This window comes from Electrona antarctica, assembly GCF_951216825.1.
Source record: "Electrona antarctica genome assembly, contig: SUPER_10_unloc_2, whole genome shotgun sequence".
NCBI classification, from domain to species: domain Eukaryota; kingdom Metazoa; phylum Chordata; class Actinopteri; order Myctophiformes; family Myctophidae; genus Electrona; species Electrona antarctica.
The window spans coordinates 457186-475574 of NW_027638777.1; the positions used below are offsets into that span (position 1 = coordinate 457186).

Genomic DNA, 18389 nt, shown 5'->3' on the forward strand with positions numbered 1-18389 from the left:
ATCCCCTGACTAAATCCACTTCAGTCAGTAGCAGTAGGACACTTGAATTGATACTAAAATACAATTATTAAAAAATAAATAAATAACTTGCATTCAATTGAAATAGAAATCTTAACGATAAAAGTATTTTATGAAAATAAGATACACAGTGGAGGGGAAGACAAGGGGCAGACAAAGGTAAACCAAGACAACTGCATTCAGAGTATGCATTCTTTGCTACTGTATTTTCCTATCAAATACAAATATTTCCTATTTTCCTATGTACAATACATGGTACTTTAAAGAGCTACTGCCTGCATGTTTTCAGGTCTTGTCGGTATCTCTCGGTCCGGGGACTGGGGAGAGCCAGTGGATTTCAGCAACCAGAAAGACACATGAGAGTTACATCCAGTTCTATCTGGGCTTGTTTGCCACACCAATCTTTCATTTAAGTCATTAAATACTTTATTGGCAAGATGGATGAAGATACATGGTATGGCAATGGTTACTTCATTAGTGATAATATCAAGAACCCATCATTAACTATGTGTATTCCTTTGGCGTGTCCAGGAAGAAGAGTGCTCAGCAGGCCCTGGGGGACATCTCGTCTGCCCACGTTCTCTTCCTAAGAGAAGGGCTACATCAAAGGGACATGTGATGGAGGGCAGGGAAAATCTGATTCCACTCCATGTACAACTTTTAATTAAAGTAAATGCACAAACAAAACAAATGCACATATCTTGTTCTAGGTCTCACGATTCTGTCCTTGATGCTTGATTTGTTTTACCCCCAAATCTATTTAGAGCAGCCTACTGATCATTCAACCAACTCAGTGGCCTTGTGGTTAGAGTCAGTGTCCGCCCTGAGAATGGGAGGTTGGGGTTCGATCCCCAGCGAGTCATACCAAAGACTTCCCAGTGCTTGGCACTCAGCATCAAGGGTTGGATTGGGTTGGGGACTTGGGTTAGTCCCTGCGACATATATCGTCATGTCCAGGGGGTGTACTTGTCCAGCAAGCTGCCTCACGCTACAGATACAGAAGATAGGGGCTCCTGCCCTATGGGCCTCATGCCTCGGCAAGGCTTACTACAACTGCTCATTCCCAAATGTCATAAATATAGAATATATGATGGATTAACAGTATGCTGCGATGTGTTCCTCTGTGTAGACTCAGTATGGGAACCCAATGATCTACGTGACAGAACGGAGTGTCAGAGAAGATGGTGTGCACAGAGCTCTGAGATGACTGGATAATACAGTATTATAAAGACTACATCAATGAGATGGTTAAAGGTGAGTTAACACCATAGTTGTGGTGGCATCTGGAATTTGACACAAATGCAGTGTCAACATTTTAACCCAATTCTGGGCGGGAACCCCTTTGTGTTTTAAGCATTTTGTTATACTTAAGCTATTGAAAAATAGCAGACCTACAAGCTCATAGCGCGGCACTCTGCCGCTTGTAGGTCTGCTATTTTTGAAAAATCGTGAAAATGTGGCACAAATCTTTGAATGTATATTCTTACAGAGTGAATGTTTTTATGATGGGAGTCGGTGCGGTGGCCAAGTACATATCATTTTTGGGGTCCTTGACATGAAATATTGAGCACCACTGATACATCATTTTTTTTTATTTTTTTTTTACGTCAGGCCTAAATGGGTTAATCATAATGAAGAATATTCATAACAAAGGGTTTTATTTCATCTATTATACACAATGAATCAGAAATTAATCACTCCAGCTAGACAAAAACAAGTTGATCTATATACTGCTGAACACATGCCGTGCCGTACTACAACGAGATCCAATATTAAACTAGTCATTGTCCTATATTTCTCCATCTCTTGAATTTCAGTTTGACAACTTCAAAGTGTGTTTAAAGTTGTGGAGGAACTGAAGGGACCCCTGGTGGAGAACATCCGTCATCACTTTCTGCTTTCTGACAAACAGGCCAGGTAATGTCCCACTCCCCACTATAGTAGGACTTAAGGCTCATACATAGTCTGGATTTCCGGTGGTTAGGTGACCACCGAACTACAACATGACGTCCTGAGCCACGGTGAAGAGCAAACCACCGCCACCGCTCCAGCCCTTCTTTCTGTTTTTACTCACCACCGCTCAACGTTATTTCAGCTCCGGTGGTCACCTCACCACCGAAAATCCAGACTATGAATAGGCCTTTACACACTGGTTATCTGATCTTGTCCTGGGGAAGGAGACTGGTGTAGTCTTGCATCAGGAACTAGAGTTGGGAACTACGAAGCCTCTTTGCTCAAATGTATTTAATGAAATTCCCCTGGTTTGAAATATTTAGTTGATGCATGTTTTTTTTTGCTCGCTGATTCTATACATTTCTTGAATAAGCAAAATTTCATAACGGACTTTGTATCAATAGTTTTAAAATGTGATATTAAGTTAATTATGTTGTTTCAGGGATTATGCGGCCATTGTGTTCTCTGCCAACAATCGCTTTGAGACTGGGAAACGAAAGCTCCAGTACCTCACGTTTCAGGACTTTGCCTTCTGTGCTGTCCTATTGTAGGTGAGGCAAGTATGAGGTCCTACTAGAATCAGCTAAGTATTAAGGGATATCAAAGTCCACTGAAGACAAGTTAAACCAATTAGTTCTGTGCTACCCAGTATGTATACTACTGTAGTTAAAAGCAGAACTTTTAGCCTTCATTTAATAATAATACACTTCTACAAGGTCACAACTTTTATTGAGTATAAGTCCATTTCTGAACAACACATGTTCTCAATTTCACCAGCTCACCTCAATATAACAGCATAACAGCAATATAACATTCTGCTCTGTTAAAACTATAAATAGTTGTTTTGTCAGTCCCTGAACAAATGGGTCTCTAATGAGGGTTTGCAAGGCTTGGAGGGCACCCATGTTTTAAAAGCATCATAAACTGAAGCTCAGCCCCCCAGACCAGTGCAGTAAAGTAGAATTAGTTGGTCAAGTTGGTTAAATCTGAATCTGTCTTTTTTTCAGTATGACAATTAGGTTGAAAATACAAAGATATTGGCTTTGTTGGCTGCTGTCTTGGTTCTTCACACAGTAAACCAGAACAAACGCAAATGTAGGAACAACTGTAGGCCTAATATACAGATCTAAGATCGGATGACTGCATGCATCTACAGAATGTATCTACAATGTTGCACTGATGGTGTGCATTTAGATAATATTGCAAAGAATTTGAACTCATTTAAGTGTTTGACTGGAGTTTTTCTTGACAGATAACATGGTAGAAGACATGGACATGGATCTGGACAAGGCGTTCTTACATGACCTACTGGATCAGCACAAAAGGTGACATAAGCTTATGCATTTTTATGCTAAATCTAATGTTAATATTGAGCATGCAATGTGCCGTAAATCTGTTTCATCTTTTGTAATATTCACATGGAAGTTGAACATTTATCATAATTGTTGCTTTGGATTATGAAGTCTAATACATTATTTCCTGTCTGTTCAGTCTTGTTTGTACAGCTCTTAGAGGAAAGACTAAAGCTTTACAGAGATGGAGGCAAACTTTAAGGTGAGAAACATTGCAACATTTTAGCCTATGTTCAAACCAGCTGTCCAAATCAGATTTTAGTTTTACCTATCCAAATAGGAATCGGATGGTTTTATCAAAAGATTTGTGCAAATCAGGTTTGAACCACTTTCAAATCAGATTTCTAAAGATGTCTCCGTCTAGACACTGAAGCCTGATTTATGGTTTGTCGTCTGATGATGCTCACCGAAAATAGCTGATCAACAACCTCACAAATCTGATAGCAATCCGATCTGATCACTTTGCAACTTTCAACCCACATAGTAAAAGTCAGTCCTAAAGATTTGAGAAACAATTAGAATTTGCCTGTCTTAGATAGATAATCCAGTAGACTTTAGTCAATTTAATTGACAATTATTGTCATTCACTAGTAGTAAATATTATGGTACTGAATACAGATTTTTTTCTCTAGCATCATTCTAATGCTTTGCTACAAATGCTGTATTGTCCTCTCAGAATCTTTCCAGAGGTCTCGTCAACATTGCTGCCAAGTTAACAAACACAAAGGATGTCCGAGATCTCTTCATTGACCTGGTGGAAAAGGTACATTTGTCTGTTTTTAAAACCCTGGTCCCCCAAACAAGAGGGCAACCATTCAGCTGCCCAGCCGACCTGCACCCCACATGGCTCCAAGGTCTGCTGACTTAAATGCCACCCATGAGACAGTGTGATGTAATGTGTGTGTGTGTCTCTCTCTCCCCCCTTCTCTCTTTCTCAGTTTATTATAGTTCGGACAGATGGACAGGCGCAGACATGAAACTGTATCTCACTCACTACACCAACTCTGCACACATACTCGACAAGTTCAAATAAGTTCTCAAAGATAATCCCTCCGTGTAAAAAAGGAATGTATCTGAGAAACCAGTACAAGTGAGCCTGTCACAGCAGCCTGGACTACACAACTCGACAAAAGTATTTTGTCAGTGATTTATCACATTTCTTGCATCTAGGAATCCTGGACGTGTGCAGGCAGAAGGACAAGACCCCACAATTGGAGATATCCAGGAGTGTCTGGCTTCTGATCGTCTAACCACCAGGAGGTGCTGATTCCCTAGCCTGGCTAATAAGCCAGACTAATATCACACAACACTGTCGCGGTATATCAGTCTGGGCTGGCTCCACTTGGATTTCATTTCCCGGGGGGCGGGTTCAAACATTTTCTCTTTGACGCAATTGGTCAGAGCTACTGTCAGTCAAAAGTCTCAAGCATTGAACGTCACTGTACCAAAGCCCGCCCATATTGCATACCGTGTCCCGATTGGTCCGACCTGTTCTCGATTGTAGGAAAGAGGCGTGCTACTGAGCCTCGCCAGACCGAAATCCGCTGGTAGGCAACTTTTTTTTGCCAACGGCTGATTCGGTCTGGTTTATTAACCAGGCTACTGATTCCCCACCAACACACAGCTTCACTGGGTCGTCATCATCCTTCGAGTGCCCTCGAGATCTGTGACACATGCTGCTTCCACTGGTCTCTGTTGCTCATTGCCACACCAAGTTCATTCACAGTCAGTCCTGTGTCCCTACTCAGAATATCTGGAAATGTGAGAGTAGAGGTCTTGTTCCTCTTGATGGGCAGGGTAGTCTCCACAGAAGAATATCCAGTTATTTTGCCTGGTATTTTGGGACACAGGCGAGTAGCCCAGCAATTTACTGTACGTATTGTCAGTCAGTTATGATGTCATTGTTTATATCTTACAAAATATATAATATACATTTTATTTATAATGTGCCTTTGATACAGTTGATATAAAACAGCAAAAAAAATATGGTAGCCTACAGTTTACAGCCTAAAACAGATCAGCCATATGCCAGCCTAAACAGGTGAGTTTTGAAGGTGGTTTAGAAATGTGGGGATTGGGTCCATGTTTCTATCTGGGGAGAGAGTTACAGATGTGAGCGGCAGAAAGCTCTTGACCCCATGGTGGACAGACGGGCAGGGAGGACTTTCATTTTGATGGAGAAGGCAAATACTCAAGTTATTGTACATCTTTGAACACAGTGGCTTGTTTTCTCTCATTACAGGAATGTCTAGTGGAGCGACTTGGTCTGTGTGTGCGTACTTGGTCTATGCTTTAAATATATATTTTCTTAACCCATTTTGGACTGAGTCCTAAGTTTTCTGAAAACCTTCAAATATTAGCAGCAGCATTTTTTTGGGGAATACTGTACAGAAGGGTTACAAAAAGGGGTTCCTGACTATAATGGGTAAATGCAATGTTGCTTATTGCTGTCATCTTTGGTTAAATGGTTGTAATGCAGTGGTTCTCTAACTATTTCTCTAAACATTTTCTCCATGGCACTTTTTTGAGTGGTGTAAACCACTCCTACAACTGGCTTTGTTAGTTTGTCTGTCTGTTCGTACCAAAAAATGAGCATGGTTGCTATGGTCCCCCAGTTCACACGGGTGTGATTTCATTACGTCAGACCACAGCTGATCAGTCTATATAAGACCTTACACCACTCAGTTCACACGGGTGTGATTTCTTTTTTTTAATCTTATGTCATTACGCCACGTAAAAATATGAAAATAACTTTATACTTGAATATGAGTGAACCAACTGAAATGATATCGATAAATTCCAAATATCCAAGTGTTACGTCACAGCACCCACTTTGAGAAACCCTGCTGTGATGGCCCCTTTTTTTTGTTATATCCTATGTTAGTTATATTATTTGGTCAGCTGTTGCACCTTGCCCATGTTTACTTACACAATGTTACACAGTTTCTCTTGTAAATTAAATATTTTATTCCTGCTTCCACTTTTTCCCCCAACATTCTCATTTCATTTGTTTTAATACTATATATGTACATTTATTTATATCATGTGGTGTATATAATTGTAGCTTCCACACCTTCCAAGAAAGGTAAGAAATATGCTTATACCCCGTTTTAATTAGGATTTTATGTATTTATTATTAGGTGTGTGTGCCTTTAAGATGACAGAATGTCATCTGTCAGTGTAGAAGGGGAATCGTGAGAAGAGAGGGCAAAGGGAAGCTGGAGGGAGGAAAAGCAACTTGCTATTAACATCGGATAGATGTTGCGGGAATGTCGCCGCTGTGTTCGGGAAGCGACACCCCGGCGATTGATATCCAATGTGCAAACTATTTAAAAACTACTAAATACCTACGGGAGCTTGAAGGGAGCTTAATCGCAGATTTACGTTGGATCGACGTCGGAGCATCATCGCTGTGCTGTCTGGGTAGGCTATATAATGTGTTAATGTTTCTGTTCCTACTGTAATATAGAATGTGTTAAATATACTTGTAACTTATAGGCAATAGTGTGTAAAATGTCCTCCATTTGACTCGTTTTACCTCCTTTCGGAGACATTCACACCAAAGAGACTATCTTCCAAACTACCGCTGTTTCCTTGGCTTCAACGCCGACAAATGGAACTCGAAGCTGGGCTGAATGAAGGAGGAAACACCGCTGGAGTCCCGAGGCCGAGATGGCTTCAGTTGTTAAGACTCGGCCGTACCTTGAGCTAGCTCTCCTGGCATGGCTGCTCCATAGAGTTGGAGATCGGGGGTCGATTCCAGCTCAGGGTGATAAACGTTACGCTGTTAAATATACTTAGAACTTATAGAATATGGAAAATGTCTCTTTTCTCTAGATGAGGATCAACAAAGAGCTTCTCTCCGATTCCGCCATTACGCTGAAAACACAACACGCATCGACTTCCGGTTCAACCGAAGAACCGGAAGTCGATGTGTGACAGTCACACCGAGCAAGCACCGCTGCCTCTCTGCTGCCACCTGGTGGAGGAGGTGTGTAACTGTTAATGAATTCATGTAAGGATCGGACTGCCTTCCACTAGCTTCAGGAATAACATGAATGTTAAACACTGTTACTGAATACATGGATGGTGATGATGATTGACATTCTTTATTTATAGGAATAATCGTTTAAAGAGCACACCGCCAATAAGCCATGAAACAACAGGTAACACAGAGTCTCTTACTTTCTCATCAATAAGCCAAGAAATGTTGTACTTTTTATGACAAGATGTGAACTGCCTCTCCACGTTTCCTTTCTTTGCAAAGACGCTGACATTGCATATAAGGCAAACGCAGTTTGAATGCGACTGTTGAATCAAGCTAGCGCATATAGCGTCAAATCAACAGTAGTTCTGAGCTAGCCGGAATACATACTAACAGAGGATGAACAAATTGACACAGATAATAGATATGCCTTTGCTCTTTAGTCCATGGCCGAGAGCGAGTGTGTTTATTTCACGTCATTATATACACGCCAGACACAATTGGCACATCCGGCATCCGGTCACATGCCTTCAGTATAAAGGTATATATATATAATAAAGGTATATATATAAATACACATACAACGATATACATATATACACAGGCAATTAATGATCATCACAAAACATTCCAACACCCCCACTTGATCGTGAATTTGGTACACATAGAAATAAAAAAAGAACCCTTGAAAGAGAAACAAAAAAAACTTTGGACTGTATGTTATTCTCCAAACATGAAACCCTCAAAATTGTTCAACTGACACAGCTTGGCTGGTTTTGTCATAACATCGGCAACCATTTGTTCAGTTGGAAAATACTCGAGAATCACTTTACCATCATTGACAGTTGATCTTACAAAGTGGTATCTTATGTCAATATGTTTTGACCTCTGTCTCTGTACAGGATTTTTAGCTAACGCTATTGTACCTTGATTGTCCTCGTAAATCTTTGGCTGCATGTAAGGAAATCCATCAATACATTGTAACAATTGAATCAAATACAAACACTCTTGTAGAGTTGCCGCTAAAGTCATGTACTCAGCTTCACAAGTTGAAAGTGCTACGGTGTATTGCTTTTTAGACCTCCATGAAATCAAAGGGCCCTCTGGGTTTAGGCTGACACAATAACCACTAGTGCTACGTCTGTCACTTGCATCCTCTGCCCAGTTTGCATCACTATATGCTATCAAGCCTAGTTCCTCACATTTCCTATAGCATAAGGATTTTTCCCTGGTTCCCTTCAGATATCTCAGCACATGTTTCACTGTGATCCACTGCTCTTCTGTTGGTTTAGAAAAATATTGTGAAAGTTTTCCCACTACAAAACTCAGATCTGGCCTGGTGCAAGTAGTCAAGTATATTAGACTACCCACAACTTCCCTGTATTTTCTCACATCCCCCAATGACTCACTGCTGTCAGTGTAGTTCAGTTTTGCCTCACAGGGTGTTGTTCTTGGCTTGCAGTCCTGCATGTCAAATCTAGTCAATATTTTGTCAACATATTTCCTTTGTGACATAGTCACATAATGTTCACCTTGTTCAAAATCAATACCAATGAAATGTTTCAATTTGCCTAAGTCTTTCATTCTGAATTTTGCTGTAAGCATTTCTTTGACATCAATCATCACATTGTCATCACTTGCTGCAATTATTATATCATCGACCCAAAATAAAATGAATACCTTTTGATCCTTCATTTCCCTTGTGTAAACACAATAATCAACTGGGTTCTGAATAAATTGATTTTTAGTTAAAAAATCATGCAACATCTTGTTCCAATTTCTCCCTGATTGTTTTAAACCATACAAAGATTTATTTAGTTTACACACCAGCATGTCCCCATTCTCAGATGTAACTTCATATCCATCTGGTTGTCTCATGTAAATCTCAAAATCTATTGGTGCATGCAAATAGGCCGTTTTGTGTAAGATCATATTCTCTTGTGCTGCCTTTTGCATCAATACCCTCACACTAGTCTGGTTTGCCGTTGGTGAAAAAGTCTCTTCATAATCCACACCTGGTTTTTGATTTAAACCTTTGGCTACATAACGTGCCTTGAATTGTTTAGATTCATCTGCATTTGTTTTTAAAGCATACACCCATCTACCCCCCACTATTTCTTTGCCTTCTGGCAGTTTAGTCAGGGTAAACGTGTCATTTTCCTTTAGTGATTCAATTTCCTCATCCATAGCTCTTGCCCATAACTTAGAGTCAGGTGATGCCATTGCCTGCTTTACTGTGTGTGGCACATCACAAATGACTCTATAACAATAATCAAAGGTTATGTCATCTAGGTCATCAGATTTTACTTGACACTCATAATCCTTTAAATACTGAGGTGGTTTCACTTTTCTTCTGGGATATGTTGCACTCTGGCCACTGTCACCTGCCTGAGCACTGACCAAATCATCCATCTCCCCTGCTTCTTGTTCCTGTATCTCACTGGTTTGGCCATCTTCACCTGCCTGAACATTTGCCAAATCACTCATTTCAACCACAACCTCTTGTTCTTGTGTCTCGTTAGTTTCCCTATCTTCAGGGAGGTGGTTTACAGTCCTTCCCCCACTGCAATCATCATCCCAATCTGTTTGGGTCTGAATCTCAATGACATTCCTTTGAATGAACTTTACCAATCTGTGCTTAGTTACCTTCCCAGTGTCGGGATAAAACACTAAATAGGCTGGGCTATTTTTATCATATCCTACAAATATCCCTTTTTCACATCGTGAATCCAACTTTTTCTTATTTTGTTTATATGCATAGCATGGGGACCCAAAAGTTCTCATTCTTGAAAGGTTTGGCCTCTTTCCTGTCAGCATGTAATATGGGGTCTGTCCTACACGCTTATTGAAACATCTATTTCGGATAACAGCAGCCGTCATTACCGCATATGTCCACAATTCCCTTGGTAATTTGCACTCAATCAGCATACATCTGGCCATCTCAAACAGCGTTCGCCAATTTATTTCAGCTGTCCCATTCTGATGGGGTGAGTATGGAGCTGAGGTCTCATGTCTAATGGACTTTCCGCTTAACAATGCCTGAAAGTGACCAGAAGTATACTCAGTACCATTATCCGAACGAATACACTTAATTTTCCCATAGGGTGAAACATCGGCAATTTACTTCTCTGTAGCTTGGACTGTGTCACTCTTAGATTTCAAGAAATAAACAAAAGTAGCTCCTGAATAGTCGTCAGTAAATGCTAAAGCATATTTGAATCCGTCTTTAGCCGTTGGATCAATTGGTCCAGATAAATCAGTGTGTACAAGTTCTAGTGCTGCTTTAGCTCTTTGGTCTGGTTCTCTATTTCGGCTCTGAGCAAATTTACCTTCTATACACACATCGCATGACAACTTGGAAATATCAACCTTGCCTTTAATTTCCATACCATCAGTTACATTCTGCAGTTTTAACACATCTTCGCAGTTGCAATGTCCCAGAATCTCATGCCACGTCTTGATGTCATAGCACCCATGACATTCATCAACATCAATACTCTCATCAACGGTGTTTACATAAAACAACCTGTCATGTACCTTAATGTCGAATGTCGTGCCGTCTCTCTGGATGAACTTGTTCTGTTCCTCTTTGAAGATGAATGTGGCTCCATTTGATGTTGCTGCGTTGACTGAGAAAATGTCTTGGGGAAAGGATGGAACATACAGCGCCCCCTTCAGCATCGTTTCCACCTCTCGACCCTTGGTATCTCTCAGGTAAAACACTGCAGTACCTCTCTTCAGCGCTACGCCAGAGGCCCTCACTCCATCAGCCATCTCCAGAACATTCCTCCGTGGCTCGAAATTCTCATCGAAGTTTCGGAACTTCTTCACGTCGGTCACAATATGTGACGTAGCCCCGGTGTCGACCATCAGCCCTCTGCTCAGAGTATTACTCCGACAAAGTCTCTGCTTCGGTCTCCCGGCGCCGTCCGAGTCGCGGTTCACCTGGCCCACCTTGAAGGCGAACGTGTGCTCCTCTTCATCCTGCGTCACCTTGACGTTGTCTTTTCGTCTTCTCCGTCTACAGTTGGTGTCGTTATGTGTTGGACTTCTGCAAAGACTGCACCACTGTCTCTGTTCTCTCTGACCAGCAGCATCTCCGCACTCAAACGATTTGTGCCCCCTCTGGCCGCAATTATAACAGGACAGTCTGTCTTTTCGTCTTCTCCGTCTACAGTTGGTGTCGTTATGTGTTGGACTTCTGCAAAGACTGCACCACTGTCTCTGTTCTCTCTGACCAGCAGCATATCCGCACTCAAACGATTTGTGCCCCCTCTGTCCGCAATTATAACAGGACAGTCTCATGTCGTTGTCCTTGCTTCTTAGTCTCATCACGCTGTCATCCCCGGAACTGCTACTGAACCTTTCAGTGATCTCGTAACTCCTCAGTTTGGCCTTAAAGTCGGCAAAGGTGATCCTGTCGTCACTTTGTGTGATGTGGATGGAAAATGGCTTATACGATTCTGGCAGCCCCTTCAGAACCATAGCAAGCCATCACTCAAAGTCTCTTCCGCATTCCTCAGTGCCGTGATCAAAGTTCCTTTCATCTCCGTCAAAACGAATTCGGCTCCATTGGCTACTGTTTGTAATACTGGGCTCCATGACCTGTTGAATCAAGCTAGCGCATATAGCGTCAAATCAACAGTAGTTCTGAGCTAGCCGGAATACATACTAACAGAGGATGAACAAATTGACACAGAGAATAGATATGCCTTTGCTCTTTAGTCCATGGCCGAGAGCGAGTGTGTTTATTTCACGTCATTATATACACGCCAGACACAATTGGCACATCCGGCATCCGGTCACATGCCTTCAGTATAAAGGTATATATATATATAATAAAGGTATATATATAAATACACATACAACGATATACATATATACACAGGCAATTAATGATCATCACAATACATTCCAACAGCGACATCGTGAAAACATAATCTTCTTCTCACTCTTCTTGGAAGTGATATGTTTTAGGCTTCTTTGCGTTGATATCATTTTAATTAGTCGAATTGTTAACAACATAACTAGATCTGACGTCCACACCCACGGTAGCCTACTCTCTTGAAAACAAGGCACTGCATTGTGTGTGTTTGTTGTTGGTTTTTTTCTCCTTTTTTCATGGCAGGGGAAGGCGGTCTACCTGCGCAGCGCTTGCGATCGACGTAATGGGCACCCCTGATCTACCACATCTGGAGGCATGATCATTGACTCATCTAAGTCCAGCAGATCCGCACTCTCCTCCTTGAAGGGATTTCTCAGGTCCGACCTGAGTCAAAGGCATCCACCAGTGCCAGCACATCTGTCTAAAAGATAATAAAAGTTAGAAATGATTCATGTCACTGAAAATAATTATGCAGCCTCTGAATGTTTAATAATGCACATCAGAAAATTACCTCCATTCTTCTGACTTATTGGTGCCCTCAATTTCCTGTAGGCCTACTAGGCGTGCCAACTCATTACATTGTGAGTCTCCCTTTTAATATTTGTATTGGTTTGTATTGTTTTCACGTACATACTACGTACGTTACATACTTTACAAACCTTTACAAAAGACATACTTTACCAAACTGACCAGCAGACAAAACAAATAAACAAAAAACATTGGGACGGGGGGGGTTCCTTCAGTTCATCTACATTGTGAGTCTATAGACGCACGTGCATTGATATGTGGAGCTCCATGACCCTGGACCTGGTGCCAGTATACATGGTCTTGCTTAAGACAATAGGCCTATACTGTATCCCACCTTCCCTCGAGACGGAAATCTTTGTTCAGATCTTCGAGTGGGGATATGTTCCTTTCCCGACATTTTGACCTCAAGGAGGCTACACATGTCTACAAGGATACCGCTTCTGGACTACCTGCGGATAATTTAACTACTCATCCAGACATCCCCATATTTGGAGATAATTGACATACCCAGGTCTGACATCATAGACCCCCCCCCATCAAAGCTCCATACATGGGTCTAGGCGGAACACCCAAGCCTGACATCATAGACCCCATCTTTGGGCATGTCTGACATCGGGGGGCTCCATATAAGGATATGATTGACATCGTCGTAATGACACAAGCATCGCAGCCAAACACATAAAAGGCAAGTGAATCCGATTTCTCCACCACCATCAGCGATACCCAGAGCATCGACTACCTCCAAGACGCAAGGCAAATTTCACGGAGCCCTTATATATATATATATATTTCTACGATGGCTTCCAGTATGTCTGAACTCTGTGTTGGAATCAACGGCTTCGGTCGTATTGGCCGCCTCGTCCTGAGGGCCTGTCTGCAGAAAGGCATCAGAGTCGTGGCCATCAATGACCCCTTCATCGACCCGCAGTACATGGCCTACATGTTCCAGTACGACTCCACCCACGGGCGCTACAAGAGCGAGGTCTCTCACCAGGGCGGCGACAAGCTTGTGGTGGACGGGAACCCCATCTCCGTGTTCCAGTGCATGCAGCCGGCGGAGATCCCCTGGGGCGACGCCGGGGCCCAGTACGTCGTCGAGTCCACCGGAGTCTTCCTCAGCGTGGAGAAGGCCTCCGCTCACATCCAGGGCGGAGCCAAACGCGTGGTGATCTCCGCCCCTTCGCCCGACGCCCCCATGTTCGTCATGGGGGTCAACCAGGAGAAGTACGACCCATCCTCCATGATGGTGGTCAGCAACGCCTCGTGCACCACCAACTGCCTGGCCCCACTGGCCAAGGTCATCCACGACAGCTTCGGCATCGAGGAGGCCCTCATGACCACGGTGCACGCCTACACGGCCACCCAGAAGACGGTGGACGGCCCCAGCGCCAAGGCGTGGCGCGAACCAGAACATCATCCCCGCCTCCACGGGAGCCGCCAAGGCCGTGGGGAAGGTCATCCCCGAGCTCGCCGGCAAGCTGACGGGCATGGCGTTCAGGGTGCCCGTGTCCGACGTGTCCGTGGTGGACCTGACGTGCCGCCTGTCCCGCCCCGCGTCCTACGACCAGATAAAGCAGGCGGTGAAGAGCGCCTCGCAGGAGGGGCCCATGCGGGGCATGCTGGGGTACACCGAGGACCAGGTGGTGTCGACGGACTTCGTCGGCGACAGCCGCTCCTCCGTCTTTGACGCGGGCGCCGGCATCTCCCTCAACGACAACTTCGTCAAGCTCATCTCCTGGTACGACAACGAGTTTGGCTACAGCCACCGCGTGGCTGACCTGCTGGCGTACATGCACTCCAAGGAGTAGGCGGGGCGGGGGGGGGGGGGGTCACTTCCTGCCACAACACAGTCCTTGCAAACGGGGACCGACCACCTCACCTCCGACCCGTTCTCCCACAGGGTTATTATAGTGATTATATAGTTAACTAAAACTAAATAAATAACAAAAACTAAAATTGAAAAAACATTTGTGGCTGGTTGGTGGTTCATCTGTAACTTAACTAGGCCTATTCATCCGGCACCTGACAAATAATCAAAGTATTAAAAAAAACTATTTTCAGAGCAAATCTGCTCTGAAAACAAATTTAAACTAACTGAATTAGAAAAATCACACCCGTGTGAAGTGCGGGGCGCTAATATATTAAAGTCTAACTCATGTTGATTAGGTGATGTAATGGTGATCTGAAACAAACGGTGCAAACACAAACATTAAACGCTATTAACAATAAAGAGATAATATGACGTAAATGACACATTATGACGTAAGTTTTCCCTTCATTGTCAATGCGTTTACAAAACAAACATTGAACTAAAGACAAACATTAAACCTGTGTATAGGAGGGGCTAGAAAAAAAACTAAAACTTAACTAAAAATGACAAAAAAATCTTAGCATGGGGAAACGGAATGGTCTTCCCAGCTTACGATCCTTTGGATCACTTTCAGAGCGATTTGTTGGACGATAGAAATATTTACAGTCAAGAAAAATCTTTCAGGAGGACATTTGTTCACTCACCCTCGGAAAGTCGAGACCTATTATTATGATATACAAGACGCACTTTTATTCCATTTACAATAAATGGTGCATTTAAATGGTGCATTTATATAGCCCCTTTATCCAAGGCGCTTTACATAGGTTGTGCATTACATTCACCCATTCACACACACATTCACACACCGATGGCAGCGGAAAACCATGCAAGGCACCAACCAGCACATCAGGAGCAATTAGGGTTTCAGTGTCTTGCTCAAGGGCACTTCGACACTAACTCTGGGGGAGCCCGGGTTTGAACTGGCAACCTTGCGGTTACCATCCAGCCACTCTACCCCTGAGCCACCGCCGCCCCCTAGTGGCCACTCTACCCCTGAGCCACCGCCGCCCCCTAGTGGCCACTCTACCCCTGAGCCACCGCCGCCCCCTAGTGGCCACTCTACCCCTGAGCCACCGCCGCCCCCTAGTGGCCACTCTACCCCTGAGCCACCGCCGCCCAAATAAACGTCTACCTCAATGTTCAGATTTCAAATATAAAGTTTTCACCCCAGGCCCACGGATACAATAAGCGCGCCTATCTTCTGTGAATTCAATAAATAAGCCTATATTTCACAATTATTATCACAGTGTGTTTGCTTATGTTATGTCAAATTGCTGCATATTTTTTGTCACGCTAAATTAATTAAAAAACAAACAAAAAAAAACATTTGTATTATTGATAATTACATGTTATAAGAAAGACATGCTTTGATGTAGACATTTGTATTTATTGGTGAAACCATCAGAAATATTTTCAGTCCATAATGCAGTGCCCCTATGGATTTGCGCTATTATTTGGACGGGGCGTTTAAAACGCGAAATGGTGTCAGACCCTGGGCGTTTAAAAGGAGGTAGGCTATAGGGCTACTATTTGGAATTATACGGTAGGCCTACCCAGTACACCTTTTAGGAAGTTATCATGTTACACCACTAGACTCAGACTGTTAATGTAACTGTGAGACAGCCTACATGATTATATTGGGATTCTGAAGTACATGATTATATTAGTAAAACAGGAATACCCCCGTCATATAATTTTATTTGATTATCCTAATACACAATTGTGTTTCATTTAATTTAATGAGTTGGTTACATTATTCTGTGAACTGTGGTTGAGTTGTTTTGCATGATTATACATTTACTAAAGCTGTGAAACAGTTTATCATTTTTGGTTTTGCAGTGCACTACAATGAATGAGTGATACTCATTTTGGGACTGGCAATCGTTTGGGCAGCTAAACACTCTCTGTGCAAGGTACTATTTGGACAGCAGGGGTCCTGTTCAGTTAGGACCAGAGTTTTGCAACAACGTGAGCCTTTTCTGTGTGTTTACAGGTGAGAAACGATGAGATAAAGTATATAAATGTGATAGTGGACATGTTAAATTAATGTATAAATGGAGGAGATCTGTGAAGCAAATGTGTGTGTGTGGAATGCACGTGAGTTGTCATTAGAAATGCTTACCTGTCAATATACTGAACATGACGTTCTGGGTTGGGTTCAGAAGCTCATCTGTAGCCTGGAATGAATGAGATGTGTGTTGTGTGAAATTATTTCATGATAGCCAGAGTAATGTAATGCAGCTGATATATTTACATTTATTTATTTTCTAATACTGTGAGTGTTTATACTGAAGACACATTTTATTTTGTTTACAAGGTGAAAACGTTTTGCTATTGATCTAGTAATGTGATATTTGATGTATTTGATAATTGTGAGTATTTAGCATACAAGATAGCCGCAATTTGCAACTCTAGATTTTTTTACAATGGGATGAATCTAGAGTTGCAATACCCTCCATTGACTCCCCCACTCATCATTTTTCGTTTGCGATCTGCTGGTCTTAAACGACGTTAAACTCACCAACATTGCAGCTGTAGCACTGGCTCCCCGTAGCGGCTCGCATCCAGTTCAAAACCCTGGTGTTAGCCTATAGGGCAGTGAAAGGAACAGCTCCTTCCTACCTCCGGGCTATGGTCGATGCCTACACCCCTGCCCGACCACTTCGGTCTGCCACCTCGGGGCGACTGATTGCCTCGTCACTCAAGGGTCCTTCTGACCGATCCACACGGTCACGACTCTTTTCTGTTCTGGCCCCACAGTGGTGGAATGAACTTCCCACTGATGTTAGGACAGCAGAGTCACTGCCCATATTTCGCCGCAGGTTGAAAACCCACCTCTTCAGGAAACACTACCCTTCCTCTCTGCCTGACCTACTTGTTGTTAACTAGTTGTACGAACGCTTGTTTTCTATTGTTGTATTGTTTATTGGATCTTGTTTAGTCGATACACTTAATTGTTTTTAGCTCATGCTCATTTGATTTAGCTATTTTGTCTCATCTGTTTAAGGAAATAGGTAGCTGATATATTGCACTTTTACCTTAGCGCTAGGTATACTCTTGGTTGCTTGTTTTTGCAGAAAATGCACTAAAGACTTCTGGTGATTAGTAGTTTTTGTTCCCTACCTATGTTGAATACACTTATTGTAAGTCGCTTTGGATAAAAGCGTCTGCTAAATGACTGTAATGTAATGTAAATGTAATGTAGTCCAAGCTTGAATTTTGCTCTTTCAATCTGCAAAGCTTGTTTTTCATAAAAATCCCCCGTAGACATGTTATGAGCTACTTTCTGTCCAAAATATTCCACAAGTGATATTCCGATCCGCCATTTTGGAATTCTGCGACGGGCCGTAAAACAAGACGTGAGGGGGAGAGCTTGTTTAATAGAAGGCTGTGCGTGACGGGGCGTCGCGCTGCGTCGGCCTCTTCTTTGGGTGTCTTACCTGTGCAGGTAAGATTCTATTAAACAAGCTCTCCCCCTCACGTCTTGTTTTACGGCCCGTCGCAGAATTCCAAAATGGCGGATCGGAATATCACTTGTGGAATATTTTGGACAGAAAGTAGCTCATAACATGTCTACGGGGGATTTTTATGAAAAACAAGCTTTGCAGATTGAAAGAGCAAAATTCAAGCTTGGACTACAGCTGCAATGTTGGTGAGTTTAACGTCGTTTAAGACCAGCAGATCGCAAACGCAAAATGATGAGTGGAGAGTCAATGGAGGGTATTGCAACTCTAGATTCATCCCATTGTAAAAAAAAATCTAGAGTTGCAAATTGCGGCTACATACAAGAGAGTAATT

General features: G+C 42.7%; 1 protein-coding gene and 1 pseudogene across 2 annotated transcripts; both read left to right on the forward strand.

The window, feature by feature from the left end:
- The first annotated feature begins 582 nt into the window (after positions 1-582).
- Positions 583-4370, forward strand: LOC306931786 (acidic fibroblast growth factor intracellular-binding protein B-like; annotated as a pseudogene). The gene is made up of 8 exons: positions 583-687; positions 1148-1272; positions 1836-1935; positions 2414-2520; positions 3224-3296; positions 3463-3525; positions 4000-4086; positions 4272-4370. The product of its transcript is annotated as an acidic fibroblast growth factor intracellular-binding protein B-like (transcript).
- A 9159-nt stretch (positions 4371-13529) lies between these two features.
- Positions 13530-14531, forward strand: LOC306931792 (glyceraldehyde-3-phosphate dehydrogenase 2-like; the record flags this gene model as incomplete). Its single annotated transcript, XM_079532419.1, is given in 2 exon segments — positions 13530-14125; positions 14127-14531. Coding segments are annotated over 2 exon segments (999 nt in total). The 3' UTR covers positions 14530-14531.
- Between the last annotated feature and the right edge of the window lie 3858 nt (positions 14532-18389).